Genomic DNA, 14,865 nt, shown 5'->3' with positions numbered 1-14,865 from the left:
GGATGTTTCAAATCAAAAGAGACCTTGGAGTGCAGGTTCATAGCTCCTTGAAAGTAGCCCCAGGTAGATAGGATAGTGAGGGCGGCATTTGCTACGCTTTCCTTTATTGGGGTACAGAGGATGGGAGGTCATGTTGCGGTTGTACAGGACATTGATAAGGCCACTTTTGGAATATTGCATGCAATTCTGGTCTCCTTGCCATCAGAAGGATGTTGTGAAAATTGAAAGGGTTCAGAAAAGATTTACAAGCATGTTGCCAAGGTTGGAAAGTTTGAGCTATAGGGAGAGGTTGAATAGGCTAAGACTGTTTTCCCTGGAACGTCGGAATCTGAGGGGCATGGATAAGGTAAATAGACAAGGTCTTTTCCCTGGAGTGGAAAAGTCCAGAACTAGAGGGCATAGGTTTAGGATGAGGGGGGAAAAGATATAAAAGAGACCTAAGGGGCAACATGCGTGTGTGGAATGGGCTGCCAGAGGAAGTGGTGGAGGCTAGTACAATTGCAACATTTAAAAGGCATCTGGATGGGTACATGAATAGGAAGAGTATGGAGGGATATGGGCCAGGTGCTGGCAGGTGGAACGAGATTGGGTTGGGATATCTGGTCGGCATGGACGAGTTGGATCAAAGGGTCTGTTTCCGTGCTGTACATCTCTATGACTCTAAGTGCAGTCTTACTCTTCCGACCCCTACAGATATACCTGCTTAACCCCTCCTCAAAAGACAACCCACCTGTTCCAGGTATTTATCTAGTAAACCTCCAAACTGCTTTCAACAAACTCACATCCTACTTTAAATAAGGAGACTAATATTGTATACAGTACTCTAGTTGTGCTGTCACAATATCCTACTTGTATATTTAATTCTTCTGGCAAAAACAAAAACATTCTATTCTTCATTCTTCCATTTCACTTGCTGTACATGCATATTAATTTTTTCAAGTTCATGGGAACACCCACATTCTTCTGCATTGCAGAGTTTTGCAATTTCTCAGCATTTAGATAGCACCATAGCTTTTTGTTTTATTTTAAATGGACAATTTCACATACACAATATATTCCATTTGGCTGATCCTTGCTCACACAGGTAGTATTTCTAATTTTCTAGATTTCTATCCCTTTTGTAACCTCACGTCTTCTTCACAACCTATTTTTCTACCTACCTTTGTGTCATTATTAAATTTAGCAAGCGTACTTTCAGCTCTTTAATCCAAAAAAAATTATGTCAAATGTAAACATGAGAGGCTGCAGCACTTCACTACAGTACACCACTTTTTCATCTTGTCAACCAAAAATTGACCAATTTATGCTTATGGTTTCCTGTTAGTAAGCCAATATTCACCCTATGCAAAACAGTATGCTTTACACCACGAGTTTATGTTTTCCAAAATAACCTCTGATGTGGCCCTCTTACCTCCTGGAAATTGAAGTACAGGACATCCACTCGTCCCCTTTATCCTTACCTCCCCAAAGAACTAATGAATTAGTATGCTTTTTCTTTCACAAAACATCTTGAACCAACCCGATTACCATGAATTTCACTAAGGACCTGCTATAACTTCTTTAATAATAACTGCTAATATTTTCCACATGACAAATGTCAAGTTGACAGGCTTGTGGTTTTGGGTTTCTGCATCCCTCCCGGTTTGAATAGGAGTCACGTTTCCTGTCTTCCAATTTACTGGGACGATTCCTAATGCCACAGAACTTGAGAAAATAAAAATCAGCACATGAACTCTCATACTAGTGACTTTTTAAATAAACAATGTTCTTGAAGCCAGGCACTTGTCAGTCTGCAACTCAATAATTTGCTCGGAGTACCTCCTTGCATGGTGACTGCAACCTTGAGTTCTTCCAACCCTTCCATTTCCTGATTTACAGGTAGTTCCAAAATATTATTTGAATAAGCAAGATCGATGCAAAATATCCGATCAATTCTTCTGCCATTTTATTTTTCATCATTCATTTCCCTACACAGTTTTTAATGGGATCAATTCTCTTCCTTTTGAAGTATTGTTCAAAGTTTAGTTTTATGTTGTTTGAGGTTCTAGATAGTTTCCTCTCATACTCTAATTGTCCCTCTTTATTAATCTTGTAGTCATTCCTCGTTTTTGTTTTAATATTTGGTCCAATCTTCTGGTCACCAACCTTTGTGCAATTTGGTGATTTTTCTCTCAGTAAGATAGGATCTTCAGCTTTTTTAGTTAACTATAAATGGGGACGTCGCTGTGGGATTTTTATTTTTCCAAAGTAATATATCTATTCTGTGCATTCCGAAATATCCCCTTAAATGTCTGCCACAGTATCTCTATCAACCTATCCCTTAACCTAGTTGGCCAGTTAATTTTAGCTAGCTCTTCTATTATACCCTTATTATACTCCTAATTTAAAGTAACCTTGGACTCCCACTTCTCTTCCTCAAGCTGAATATGGAAAAAACAATTATTCAGTTACCCAGCTGTATGTTCATCTAGAGATCATAAATTAATCCCATCTCATTGTACTGTACCAGGTTGAGTACAGCCTGTCCTTTGGTTCGCTCCAGTCGCGCTGTTCTAAGAAATTATCCTAAAAATTCTCTTACTTCATCTGGGCTACATTTGATCAACTCCTTTTCTCAGTTGATTAACATCTCCCATGATCACTGTCATATCTTTCTCCAAACTCCCTTTACTTGTTCCTTAAACTCCATCCTCCAGTGTGATTATTGTAAGGATTTGGAGATACCGGTGTTGACTGGGGTGTACAAAGTTAAAAATCACACAACACCAGGTTATAATCCAACAGGTTTAATTGGAAGCACACTAGCTTTCGCAGCGACGCTCCTTCATCAGGTGTAGTGGAGGGCTCAATCCTAACACACAGAATTTATAGCAAAAATTTACAGTGTGATGTAACTGAAATTATACATTGAAAAATTGATTGTCTGTTAAGCCTTTCATCTGTTAGAATCCCGCGATAGTTGCACTTCTTTCATGTGATTTACACACGAAAGAAGTGAAACTATCACGATATTCTAACAGATGAAAGGCTTAACAGACAATCAATTTTTCAATGTATAATTTCAGTTACATCACACTGCAAATTTTTGCTATAAATTCTGTGTGTTAGGATGCTGCCTGACCTGCTGCGCTTTTCCAGCAACACATTTTCAGCTATAACCTGGTGTTGTGTGATTATTATTGTTAGGGAGTGTGTAGACTACTTGCAGAGTGACTTTTTGCCTTTACCACTTCTATCCTGCGAAATCACTTCTACATTCTAGTTTCCTTAAAGTTGGTTACTCTTATCTGTTGTGATAATATTAAATAACAAAGCCGCCCGCTCCCTTTTTCTAACTTCTTGTCCTTCCTGTCATGATCTGCTTATTATTCCCCATATTAATACCTTACTCTCTTGCTTTACCTCTTCTCTTACACTTACAACATCTTACCAAATTTGCTTATAAAACAAAATAGGATACGAAACTACATTAAGAGTTATTGGGTCAGACAACTAAAAGTTTGGTCTAACAGTAGGTTTTAAGATGTGTCTAGAGGGGCGGGATTAAAGTCAAGAGCAGGAATTCCAGAGCTTAGGATATAGGCAGCAGTAGGCATAACTAATGGTACAGCAATTAAAACTGGGTATGTTCAAGTGCCTAGAATTGAATAAGCATAGATATCTTGCATACTGTTGGAGAAGTGATGAATGTGATGGCGAGATAGAGCTTGGTGTCATCATCATGCATGTGAAGAATTTTTAAAACTGTTTCATTAAAAGATCCACATATAAGAGGGGCAAAAGGATGGAACCTTGGAAAATGCTTCGAGGTAATTGTCCGAGAGCAGAAGGAACTACTCTAGTTATGGTTAAATAGATGAAAATGTAACCAGGTGAGGACAGTCCAAGCCAACTGTATGGCAATGTCAAAAGATGCAAACAGATTGAAAGAATGAGACATACATATTTCCCATTGTCATGGTCACGAAGCATTTTATTTGTGCCTTTAAAGATTTAACTTTCCATACTTCAACAGGGCAGAAACTTGGTGAGATGGATTCAAGCACTGAGTTCTGGGATTAATGAACACTTGCTTGGAAGTTGGCAACATGCTCAATGACTTAGGTGAAGAAAGGTTGGAGACGTACCAGCAGTTTACAAAGGACAAAAGTTTGATTGCTTTGATGTTGGGAGATTTCAAAGAAAACATTTCTAACATTGGTTAATATGAAGAGCAGGAGGGGGGAGCTGGATGACCAGCAACTCTATTGCAAAATGGTCAAGTGACAAAAGGATGGGTCACAAGGTGAAGGTGAAGACGGCATACTGATAAGGTAAAAAAGTAGAAGAAAAGATAGCTTTGTGACGAGGGAAGAGTGGAAATTAGAGGAATAATGGGTGGGCTACTGGAAGGAGGAATCCAATAATAGCAACAAATCAGGTTGTCCCAAATGTAGAGATAAATGAGTCCACGAACTGCATACATTTCATTTCTGAGATTAGGTTTGAGAAGGCAGGGCAAAGAGATTTAAGAGGAGAAATGGCATGAAAAAGAGGGCATGAAAAAAAAAGTGCACCAAAAAGTACAACAGTTCAAACAACTCATGAAAAAAAATGGCTCCCTCTTATCTTACCTTACTATGTGGTACAAATTCTTCCATCATTTTCTTTAGGGGGTTCTCGTAATCTACAATCATCTGGCCAAGTCTTGGATATTCACGGTCACTGTCAGAAACATTATATATTTTGTTTTCAATCACAACTTAAATAGTTTTGATATTAAAAAGATCCAAGCCACCAGATAATTATTTTTCACATGTTTTTGTTTTTTTTACAGATAGCATGCAAGAAAAATTCCATTAAGTAGCTAAATAAACATATACTGACAATGCATCTCTCACTTGAGCAAGTTTAGGACAGCAAATGCTGAGAGTTCTGAATTATGTCATTCTGCATTTAGGGGAAGATAAAAAAGAATCAAGTCTAAACGAAAAGGTGGATATGTTGATAGGTTAAGAAGGGTTCAGTTTAATCACATGCAAGGTCCAGTGGTACTGAATAGTCTATTTCTGTGCTGTATCTTGTATAGTATAGAATCCAGACAGCAAGAAGAACCAACTTAAACCAAGGAAATCTTGAGCACCAACTCTACAATAATTAGAATTACTGTCCAGTTCCCAAGAAGTAAAGGCCTACTCTTGTTGATTTGACAATTCTTGATAGATTTGTGTTTTTAAATTATGGCTTGGATCACACTTGGTAGTCCCCAAAGCATTTACAACAGCATTGATTCAACTGATACTGGCCCAATTTGTGGATCAACTAATGTTGTTCATGTTCAGAAATGCTTTTCATGAAAGGAAATGTCAAAATATACTGCCTCATCTGTGCAGCTGTTTAGTTTTTGATGTTGACTGTATACTTGAATCAGCATTCTCAGATGGAGAGCATTTGTGGTGCCAAATATCATGATGCTACTGCTTATTGGAACAATTCTTGACGTAATATTCTTTTTAAAAAAAAAGACAGCAACGTTTCATGAATAATTGTTCTATGCTATCTTGGTAAATCACTATTATTACTGGATGAATGCAGTGATTTAATTTTATACTTACTTTTGTTTTAATCCTGTGTATCCAAATAGAAACAAAACTGTTTTTTGTTCTAGAGGTTCACTGAATACTGCTGGCCCTGAATGATGAGAGGAGTAGTAAGGAGAAACAACCAATGCAACTCTGCAGTTTGCGTGTTTTGCAGAAAAGTGAGTTGCAACAAGCATCATGCTATGGATTTGTTTCCTCAAACAAACTTTTGTGCCTTTGTATGGATGGCACTTGGGAATAAGCACCTATATGTAGGTTACAATTTATTTCATTTTAGCATTAACTGAACAAGCCACACATTTGGAATTGTCACAAGTCAGATATCAAGATAGCATTGGATTCTGAACCATAACACACGCTTTGTCTGATATTTAGCATAACCATCATCCTGTAATAATTTCAGATTCAACTATTATCACATCAATCATGTACCTTATTAGTGATATTTTAAATGCTTCAAATTAAGAATTTTCAATTCATTGTTATTTATGCTGACAAAAATTAAGTGCACATAGGTGCGAGGAGAAGAATGTGAAATATTATGTGCCGTCCAAGACATTTACGAAGGACTGAACACTGGGACAACAAACTCAATATTTAAACATTTTGCAGTAACCATCTATGAGTAAAATTTATGTTCTGCTTGAAAGGGAGAAGAGTGGGACTAAGACTAGTGTTTTAAACTTAAATAAGGACAACTATGTGAGAAAGAAACCTGGATAGCTGAAGTGACCTGGCATAGGACGCCTAGGGATACAGCAACAGTGAAGCCATGGCAGATGACAAATTTGACTTGGAATTTAGAAGAGTGAGGAATGACTTGATTGAAGCGTATAAGGTTCGGAATGGTCTTTACAAAGTGCACATGGAAAGGACAGTTCCTCTTGTGGGCGATGCCAGAACTAGGGGACATTGTTTAAAATTAAAGGATTGTCTTTTTAGGTCAGCAATGAAGATCTTTTCTTCCTATCAGATGGTCAGACACTTTTGACTGCTTGCCTCAGTAGGCTGTGGGGATGGAGTCATTAAATATTTTTCAAAGTGGAGGCAGATAGATATTTGCTAAGCAAGGAAATCAAAGGTTATCAGGGTGGATGGGAATGTATAATTCAAGATACAAATAAATCAGTCAGGACCGTTCTGCATGATACTCCAGACTTTCAAGAATGAATAGCCTACTTCTGCTAACTTATGCTCATGAAACACACATCAGATAAGCTATATTTAAATAAAACATACAGACACTATAAAGGTTTAACCCTCACCTAGCTCCATGCAACATTTCATGTGCATAATTGTAGAGGCCCACAATTGCCTTTCGTTCTTCAATCCGAGACACCATTATCATTAGTGTTGTGTAAGTTACAACCAAATCCAAGTAGTTTTTGGTTAAATCAAAGTTGACAGTCTAAGTACGGGGATAACAAATCAAAGGAAGAAAAAATTAAAAATATTCCAAATTTAGGAACTTTCTTCTCTTTCCCCCACCCCCCCCCCCAAATGAATATCAACTTCTGAAGATACTTACGATATCAAAAAAAACTTGACAGGCGTCAATAGTGTTTAGTAGTTCGCTCACGTGATCCTATAGGGGAAACAATTTATACAATCATTTGGCATTATCATTGGTAGCATTATTTAAAACAAAAAGGAAAGGGACAGAGGATTCCAGGAGATAAGATCTGAGGAGCAGAAAAAATAATGCAATTGGTTATTAAACAATCAGCAGTGTGCAAAATACAAAATAATTCTTGCTGAACATGATTGCAAGGGCACACAGACAGGACAAACCAAGATTGTCATAATGGCCTAATGAAGCCAGTGTTAGTGGAACATCCAGCGAGATAGAAAATGAGGAATAGGAAATTCAGCTCACCAAAGTGCAATACAGAGAGAGACAGAATAAATAAAACACAAGAAAGAAAGAAAGAATCACAGCCATGGATGCAGGGAAGGTCAGCAACAGAACTTTACTCCAAAGCAATAATAAGTTAATTCAACTGGCTAATATCAAATTTACAGTCAAATATTTGATATTTCATTTAGCAAATAAATAGTAAGATCGATAAGCAAAATATTTTCATCGATTACATGTGTATGTTTACACAACAATGACTGCATCCATATCCAAGCAGATTATTTACATAGTAAAAGGGTGATTAGAATAGCCACAGCCTGCAATAGCATGCTGCAAATTTCTTCCATGGAAACAGGAGGAGTCAGAGTCACATAGATGTAATGCATGTCTTGGCGAACAAAGCTAGGCACCGGGCATGAATTAGTGGATGTCAGATTACAGTAGTGAACTCTTAAATGGAAGGAACAGAAGTAAAATTAACCAAACTGCTGAGAGGTAATTTACATGATTAAGGCAGAACCAGTTGAGAAGTTAACAGTAGGGAGAAAATATCAGTAAAGAATATGCAAATTTGTTTTATAAGAATATCCTTGACCCAGAAAAGTACCTGAGCCACAGCACGTGGTGCTATTAAATGAAACAAGTCTTATCTGTGTCGGAGTCTAGTTCTTAATGTTTCTGTTTTTATTCATTCATTGAATGTGGGTGCTACTGCATAGACAAGCATTTATTAAGCATTCAAACTGCTCTAGTGAAGGTGCTGAACTACACTCTTGAACCACTGCAGTCGCTGGTTTTTTGGGACTTCATAGTGACGTTAGGAAGTGTGCTCCATGATTATGATTCAGCCACCATGAAGGAATCATGATAAAGTTCCACGTAAGGATGGTGAGAGTTTGAACTTGAAGGCAGCGGTATTACCTACAACTTGTGCGCTCATCTTTCCAAGTGATAGAGGTCATGAACTTGGATTATGCTGTCAGAGGAAACTCATAAGTTACTACAGTGCATCTTGCAGATGGTATACACTACTGCCATTGCATATATTCATTCAAGTGTTGTTGGAGGATTTAGTGTTGGCAATACAATTGAAAGTCACAGGGTGATGGTTAGGTTTTCTTTTGTTGAATATAGTTATTTATGGCATTTGTTTGATGTGAATGTTACTTTCCACATCAGTTCAAACTGGGATTGACCAGGTCTTGCTGCTTATGGATATGTACTTCAGTATGTCAGAAGTTGCTAATGGTGCTTAACGTCCCCACATCTGAGCTTCTGTTGGAGTGAAGTTCATAGATGAATTAGTTCAAGATGGTTGAGCCTGTAATACTACTGAGGAACTCCTGCAGCGATGACTTGAACTAAGAGGACTGACCTCCAAAAACCACAGCAATCATCCTACGTGTTCAATATGATTGCAACCAATGGAGTTTTCCCTGATTCCTGTTGATCCAGTTTTACTAGGGATCCTGATGTTATACCTGGTCAAATGCTGCGTGGACAGTCAGTCACTCACACCGTGCCTTTGAAGTATAGTTCCTTTGCCATGCTTGAACCAAGACTACAATGAGATCAGGAACTAAAAGACCCTGTTTGAACTCAAATGGAGTGTCAGTTATCTGGTTATTGCTTTATAAGTGCTGCCTGATGGAACAGTTCATGATTGAGAGCACACCAGTGGGGTGATAACTGGCCAGGTTAGATTTGTCCGACTTTCTGCACATCGGACATAATTGAACAATTTTCCATATTGCTAGGTAGATGCCAGTGTTATTTTGTTAGAGGTGTGGCTAGCCTTGGAGCACAAGAGTTCAGTACTATTGCCAGAATGGTGGCAGAACCCAGAGCTTTTGCAGTATGCAGTGTCCATTACATGGACTGAACCAAATTGGTTTAAACTGGCATTTATGACAGTGGATGCCTCAGGCAGAGGCCAAGACAGATTATCCACTCACCAATTCTGGCTGAAAATGGAAGCAAATGCCTCAGGTCTTTCTTTTAAACCGATGTGCTGGGCTACATCAGTGAGAATGGAAAATCTTGTGGAACTTCCATTTCTTGCTCGTTCTTTACTTGTTCAGCACCACATGTGACTGGATGTGGCTGAACTGCAGAACTTAGATCTAATCCATCTGTTTTGGAATCACTTGCTGTTTCGTATGCTGCTTCTATTATTTACTAAGCAAATAGCGTTATGTTGTAATGTCATCTGGTTGACACCCAATTTTTAGGAATGCCTAGTACTATCCTCATGCAGTCTTAACTGAAGCAGGGTTGGTCTCCCAGCTTGAAGGGATTGATACAGTGTGGGATTTACTGGGCTGAGGTTAAAGATTCTGGTCAAATACAGTTCTCTCTTACTGATGGTTCAAAGTGATTCATGGCTGTCCAGTTGAGTGCTGCTGGATCAGTGTGAAGAGTTTCCAATTCAGCACAGTTGCACTGCCATCCATGATATGCTTGATATTAATATGGAAATTCATCTCCATGATGAATGTGTGGTGATTATTTATATTAATACTATAACAGACAGAAGTATCTATGATAGGTAGATTGGCAGAATGAGGCCAAATAACTTATTCCCTCACCACCTGCTGCAGACACTTTAGACAGCTACGTCCTTGAGGATTTAGTCAACTGGGACAATTGTGGCACTGTTAAGTCACTCTTCATGATGGACATTAACATCCCATATCCGTACCCTTATCACCTTTGGTGCTTACTCCAAGTTGTCTTCAACATTGAGATGTATTAACATTTCAGCCACAGGGGTGGTAATCTAAGGTATTTAATGGAATGTTTCCTTGCCCGTGTTTGACCTGATGCCTTGAGATATCATGGGGTCCAGAATCCATGTTGAGGATATTTTATGTTTGAAGTAATAGCAAACAAAGATCAGAAAACAGAACTGCAAATCATTTTAGACAATAATGCAATCACTACACATTAAGAAGACATAGAAATCATTTCACAAATATAGCATTCAGCTTTCCAATCAACAAATAGAAAAAGGTTATACGCTGTGTTACTGAGCCCAAACTATTAAGACTTCACAGTTAATCCTTACATTAGCCATCAGTTGAAAAATTGTTTTGACATTGTTATGCATAAGAACTTTATAATGAGCAACAGTTCACAATTATAAGAAAACCTTCAAAGCCTCAAAAAAAAACCTTGAACATTGGAGTACAAAAGAGAATGTGAATGCATGTGGGTGATTGCTATTTTGAAATATCACTGCCAATAGATACCAAGGATGGTGTAACTTTAATTTTCAGCCATCTTTGCATCGCAGCACATATCGCCTGCTTGGTGCTTTATGCCCAGTTTTAATGTGCCACTGAGTAAAATATGGACTTGTAGGGAGGTAGAACATGAGCCCACGCATGAATGTATAACATGTCATGGCTGGTGTAACTTCCAAACTGGCATGGTTGCCAAGTATATACAAAAACATGACTCTTGGGCTATGAGAAATTGAATAATCTTGAATGCCAAAGCAACCTGAACACCCCAACGTGCAGTAATTCAAGATTAAAGATACCTTCGCAAACTATTTAAATTAATCTACATGTTTAATAGATATGCATTCTACCTTAAATTCCATGACATCCACAAATGTGAAGTAATAAAGTGCCAGGTTCTTCAGAATTTCCTGTTTCTCCTTATGTAGTTGTGACAACTGTTGCTAAAGGGAGAAGAAAAAAAACATTTTTACTTGACAACTTACCTTGAATGTATTATACTACATATTATGAAAGGTGAAGCAATCTAACATGAATGACATTGTTAAAGCAGTTGAATTAGTAAAGCCAGCAACTACAGATGCAGTTCAGTTCTTCAACCAGCACCACTTGCTCCATTCACCAGCATCCAAAAGCCAATATAGTAGTTTATTGGACTGTTAAAACATTTGCTTGCTAGCCTTAAGAGTTTTAATATACAGACAAAAGTCCAAAAGAACACTCAGAATTTTCTTGAAGTTCCCTGCACATAGGTTGTGGAGTTCTACAGTGGAGTAATGAATAGCTTTTCCAGGTGGCTTCAACCACCTGTTGAAACAATAAAACAACTGTTTCCTTTCCTCAAAGTGTTGCAAAGCTAAAACCATAGCAGATTGAAGTAAAACTAGCAATAGAACAAGCACACAATAATGCATCCTTTTTCTCTCAAATTGGTGCTGAGAATTTGTATGCCTTTTTGTACCTTTCACTATTTTATGCAATAGCATTACTTTGTTGCCAGGGGAACAAAGTTTGGAACTGGAATAAAATTTCCACTGACGTTTCTGCATTACTTTTTCATTTGGGAATTCAGTTTTTTATAGATAAACTGTACCGATAAATAGCCAGATTTTACAGGCCAGCTTTTAAAATACAAATCTTGCTTCCACTCATTACCTTTAACAAAATTCTAAGAACAAATTTAGCCAAAATGTGCTTCGGCCAACCAGACATCAAGCTCCGTACTCCAATCACACAAAGTACCCATTGTATGAAAAGCAGTAACAGACACTCACCAGAACACTAAATGGGTAAATGTTCCCATATTAATTGCAGGTTTATACCAAGTTTATTTTGGAAGACAAGGAATGAGACTATTCAGATCCTACTTCAGTTTATACAGGACTTTACATATCTTTGAAAAACAAAACCGAGTTTAACATCAGTAAATGAGTCCAATATAGCAAACGTTCCAAAGTTCAGTTAAAACAAAATTACTATTCCTCCTTGTCTGATTTGCATATACCTGTTTTCTAAACCAACAAAAAGAAATTCAACAGCTACATTCTAGTTTGTTCAGTGGATATCTATTTCATCCCTTCAATAGAGAATGCTTTGGTCAAATGATCCCCTCATTTACAAGGCTGCACCGCTACAATAAAACTCGTACAAAACAATATTAATCTTTGTAATCATTAGGTAGCATGTTACACCACTTGAAGTATATTTGGCATGCAGTGCCAATCTAATTATTTCCTTACAAGAAATGTAAAATTTGTACAGAAGGAAGCGAATTATACAAACTAAGATAGGTAGAAAGTCAGCCATTGCTCTAAGACATTATAAATTCTCGAAAAAATAACTGTCTGGACAGGTCTAGGTTTTCATAACCTATGAGTAATACTTTTGGCTGTGTTTGCTGCCACTGCAACTCCAAGGAGGGCACAAACCACACATGCAGTTGCAGTCTATCTGGTGTCATTACAACTGCTGAACAGGTAGACTTTCTCAAAGAATAAGATCACCCTTGAAATTTAGCAATCCAAAAAGATATTTAACAAACATACTGTCAATCAAACATGAAATTTTTCAAATGTTTCTATGGCGCTCAGATTAAACCTCACATGACCATTTTCTATCAACCTATTACCCATGGTTAAGGAGCAGTTTTCAGAGAATATAGAATCCAAAGTATGAGTTAAAAATCCTGGGATCACAACCTGCTTGCTGCCACACTCTCAATAGTTGGCCATCCCACTTGCCAGCCCTCACTGGTGCCCATTCTAGATCCTTCATTGTCTTCTCACTGATCACTGCCCTGTTACAATGCCCTTTACTGCTCCAAAAACAGGGCAGCCAGAGAGGCAGTGAATGAAGTGGACAACCAGCTGAAATGTGTAGCAAACATTCAATGAGTGCACAACAATGCTGCTATATGTGCCAACTTCCTTCTTGGTACACAATGACAACGTCAGTGGCTCCAAATTACTGTTCCAGTGCGTTAGCAGAAGATAGTGAATATTTAAAGTATTTTCAAGAGAATTTGTCAATGTCAGCCGAAGTGGATACTTTAAATTTCAAACATGAAGTAATTCATGATAGTTAGAATGAAGTAGTTAAATCAGAATTAGCAACTATTAGAAAAGCAAAATAGTTGGCTGGTAATAAAGAACTTTAGTATTGCTGAAAAAAATTGTTCAGGCATTTTCTTTGTACTCATCAGATAATTTGCAAGAATACCAAATAATGGAATAACATTTGCACTAGAGGACAGTGCTGATTGTTTGGCAAATGGGCTGTGATTAGGACAAGGATTGTCATGAAGAATGCAAGACTTAATGATGCTTGACAGTTAACTTCTAGGCCAATGTAAACAAAGCTGGTAGTTGACTGTTAATAATCGCTAGTTGTTGTATTCGCCATTGCAACATGTCCATCACAGCCTACTTGCCAACTAACTTTAGCACTCTCCTTTCGTGTCGTATAAATGCTGATTTCTCTTTGAATTGGCATTTGTGAGAATTGTCCTGATGGATACGTGACAAAATGCTTCAAAGTGTCTTTTTTCAGCAATACAAAATCAAAATACTGCAGATACTAGAGGTCTAAGCTAAAAAACAACACAGGAAATGCTCGAAAAATTCAGGTCAGGCATCATCTGTGGAGGAAGAGAGTTAATGTTTCTGTTTGACAAACCTTCAGAATGTGTCAATACTAGACTTGCCATCAGGAGCTTACAACACTATGATCAGCTACAGTTTCCAAACTGCCAATAGGGTGAACACTACATTAATGTGAGTGCTGCATTTTGAATTAGGCTAAAAATAATTTAAATTACTTCATCTAAAATGGCAAAAGCACATCAAGGGTTACACAGCTATGGTAATGATGTTCAACTCATAGGAGGTTTGATGCAGCAAGAGAATCCACACTTACCAAATTATCCAGGAAAAGTCAAGTTAAGCATGCAAAAAAATTGAAAGACACGATGTAAAATGAAAATTTTAAAGTTTAGTGTCACTAGACTGCAGCAGAACTCAGTAAATTACACGCCACTGACTCAGACTTGAACTTGCTTTTCACTAGAAGGGCCATGATCCTTCTTTATAAAGTATGCATTTCCTAGACCATTCATTGACAAGAAAGTTCCCTTCATCCAAAGTCATAGTGAAATCAGAGCATTATCCTTCTTTATTGTCTCATCTTTGCTTATTCATGACCATTAGAAAACAAAATGAAGAGATTCATGCAACAAGAAATGGTTACAAAACTGTGGAAGGAATAAGCTCACTGCAAGAGATATTTCCAATATTATTTGGATGGAATGAAAGACTAAACAGAAACAAATTTTATATGCCAAAATTAACACTTCAAAAAAAAGTTAACACATGTTAAAGATTTTACAAGTAGTAAATTTCAATAACATGCAAGCACAAGAGCACCCCAGACTTTTCAACATTGTAGCCTGAGTTTCATGCTTTTAAGTCACAATAACACCAAAAGGAGAGTGTGGAGGTAGGGAGAGTTTTGAGAGAGAGTTGAATGGAGGGGGGGAAAATGTATTGTCAGTTTAAGGGGAAGTGGGAGTTGCAAATGTTTTTGAGGGTTCTTGAGACACTGATAATGGGTGGAAAGAGCTTTTTCTCCCTGGCAAATGAGAGTTTGCTAACTGCAGGTGACGTGTTCACTGCCACAACTTCAA

General features: G+C 37.7%; 1 protein-coding gene across 5 annotated transcripts in view; it reads right to left on the bottom strand.

Moving 5' to 3' along the window:
* nckap1 (NCK-associated protein 1) overlaps positions 1–14,865 on the bottom strand; it is a 214,952-nt gene that overhangs the window by 139,117 nt on the left and 60,970 nt on the right. For 3 of the 5 annotated variants that reach the window (XM_043693453.1, XM_043693455.1, XM_043693457.1), the window contains 4 exons: positions 11,036–11,128; positions 7,111–7,167; positions 6,848–6,990; positions 4,614–4,704 (listed from right to left, as the gene is read on the bottom strand). In XM_043693453.1, coding sequence (XP_043549388.1) covers positions 4,614–4,704; positions 6,848–6,990; positions 7,111–7,167; positions 11,036–11,128 — 384 coding nt within the window. The remainder of the gene's footprint in view (positions 1–4,613; positions 4,705–6,847; positions 6,991–7,110; positions 7,168–11,035; positions 11,129–14,865) is intronic. The other 2 variants (XM_043693454.1, XM_043693456.1) reach the window with 1 other exon arrangement.

Source organism: Chiloscyllium plagiosum, chromosome 7 (assembly GCF_004010195.1).
Source record: "Chiloscyllium plagiosum isolate BGI_BamShark_2017 chromosome 7, ASM401019v2, whole genome shotgun sequence".
Classification (NCBI taxonomy): domain Eukaryota; kingdom Metazoa; phylum Chordata; class Chondrichthyes; order Orectolobiformes; family Hemiscylliidae; genus Chiloscyllium; species Chiloscyllium plagiosum.
This window is presented reverse-complemented; position numbering and strand designations above follow the sequence as displayed.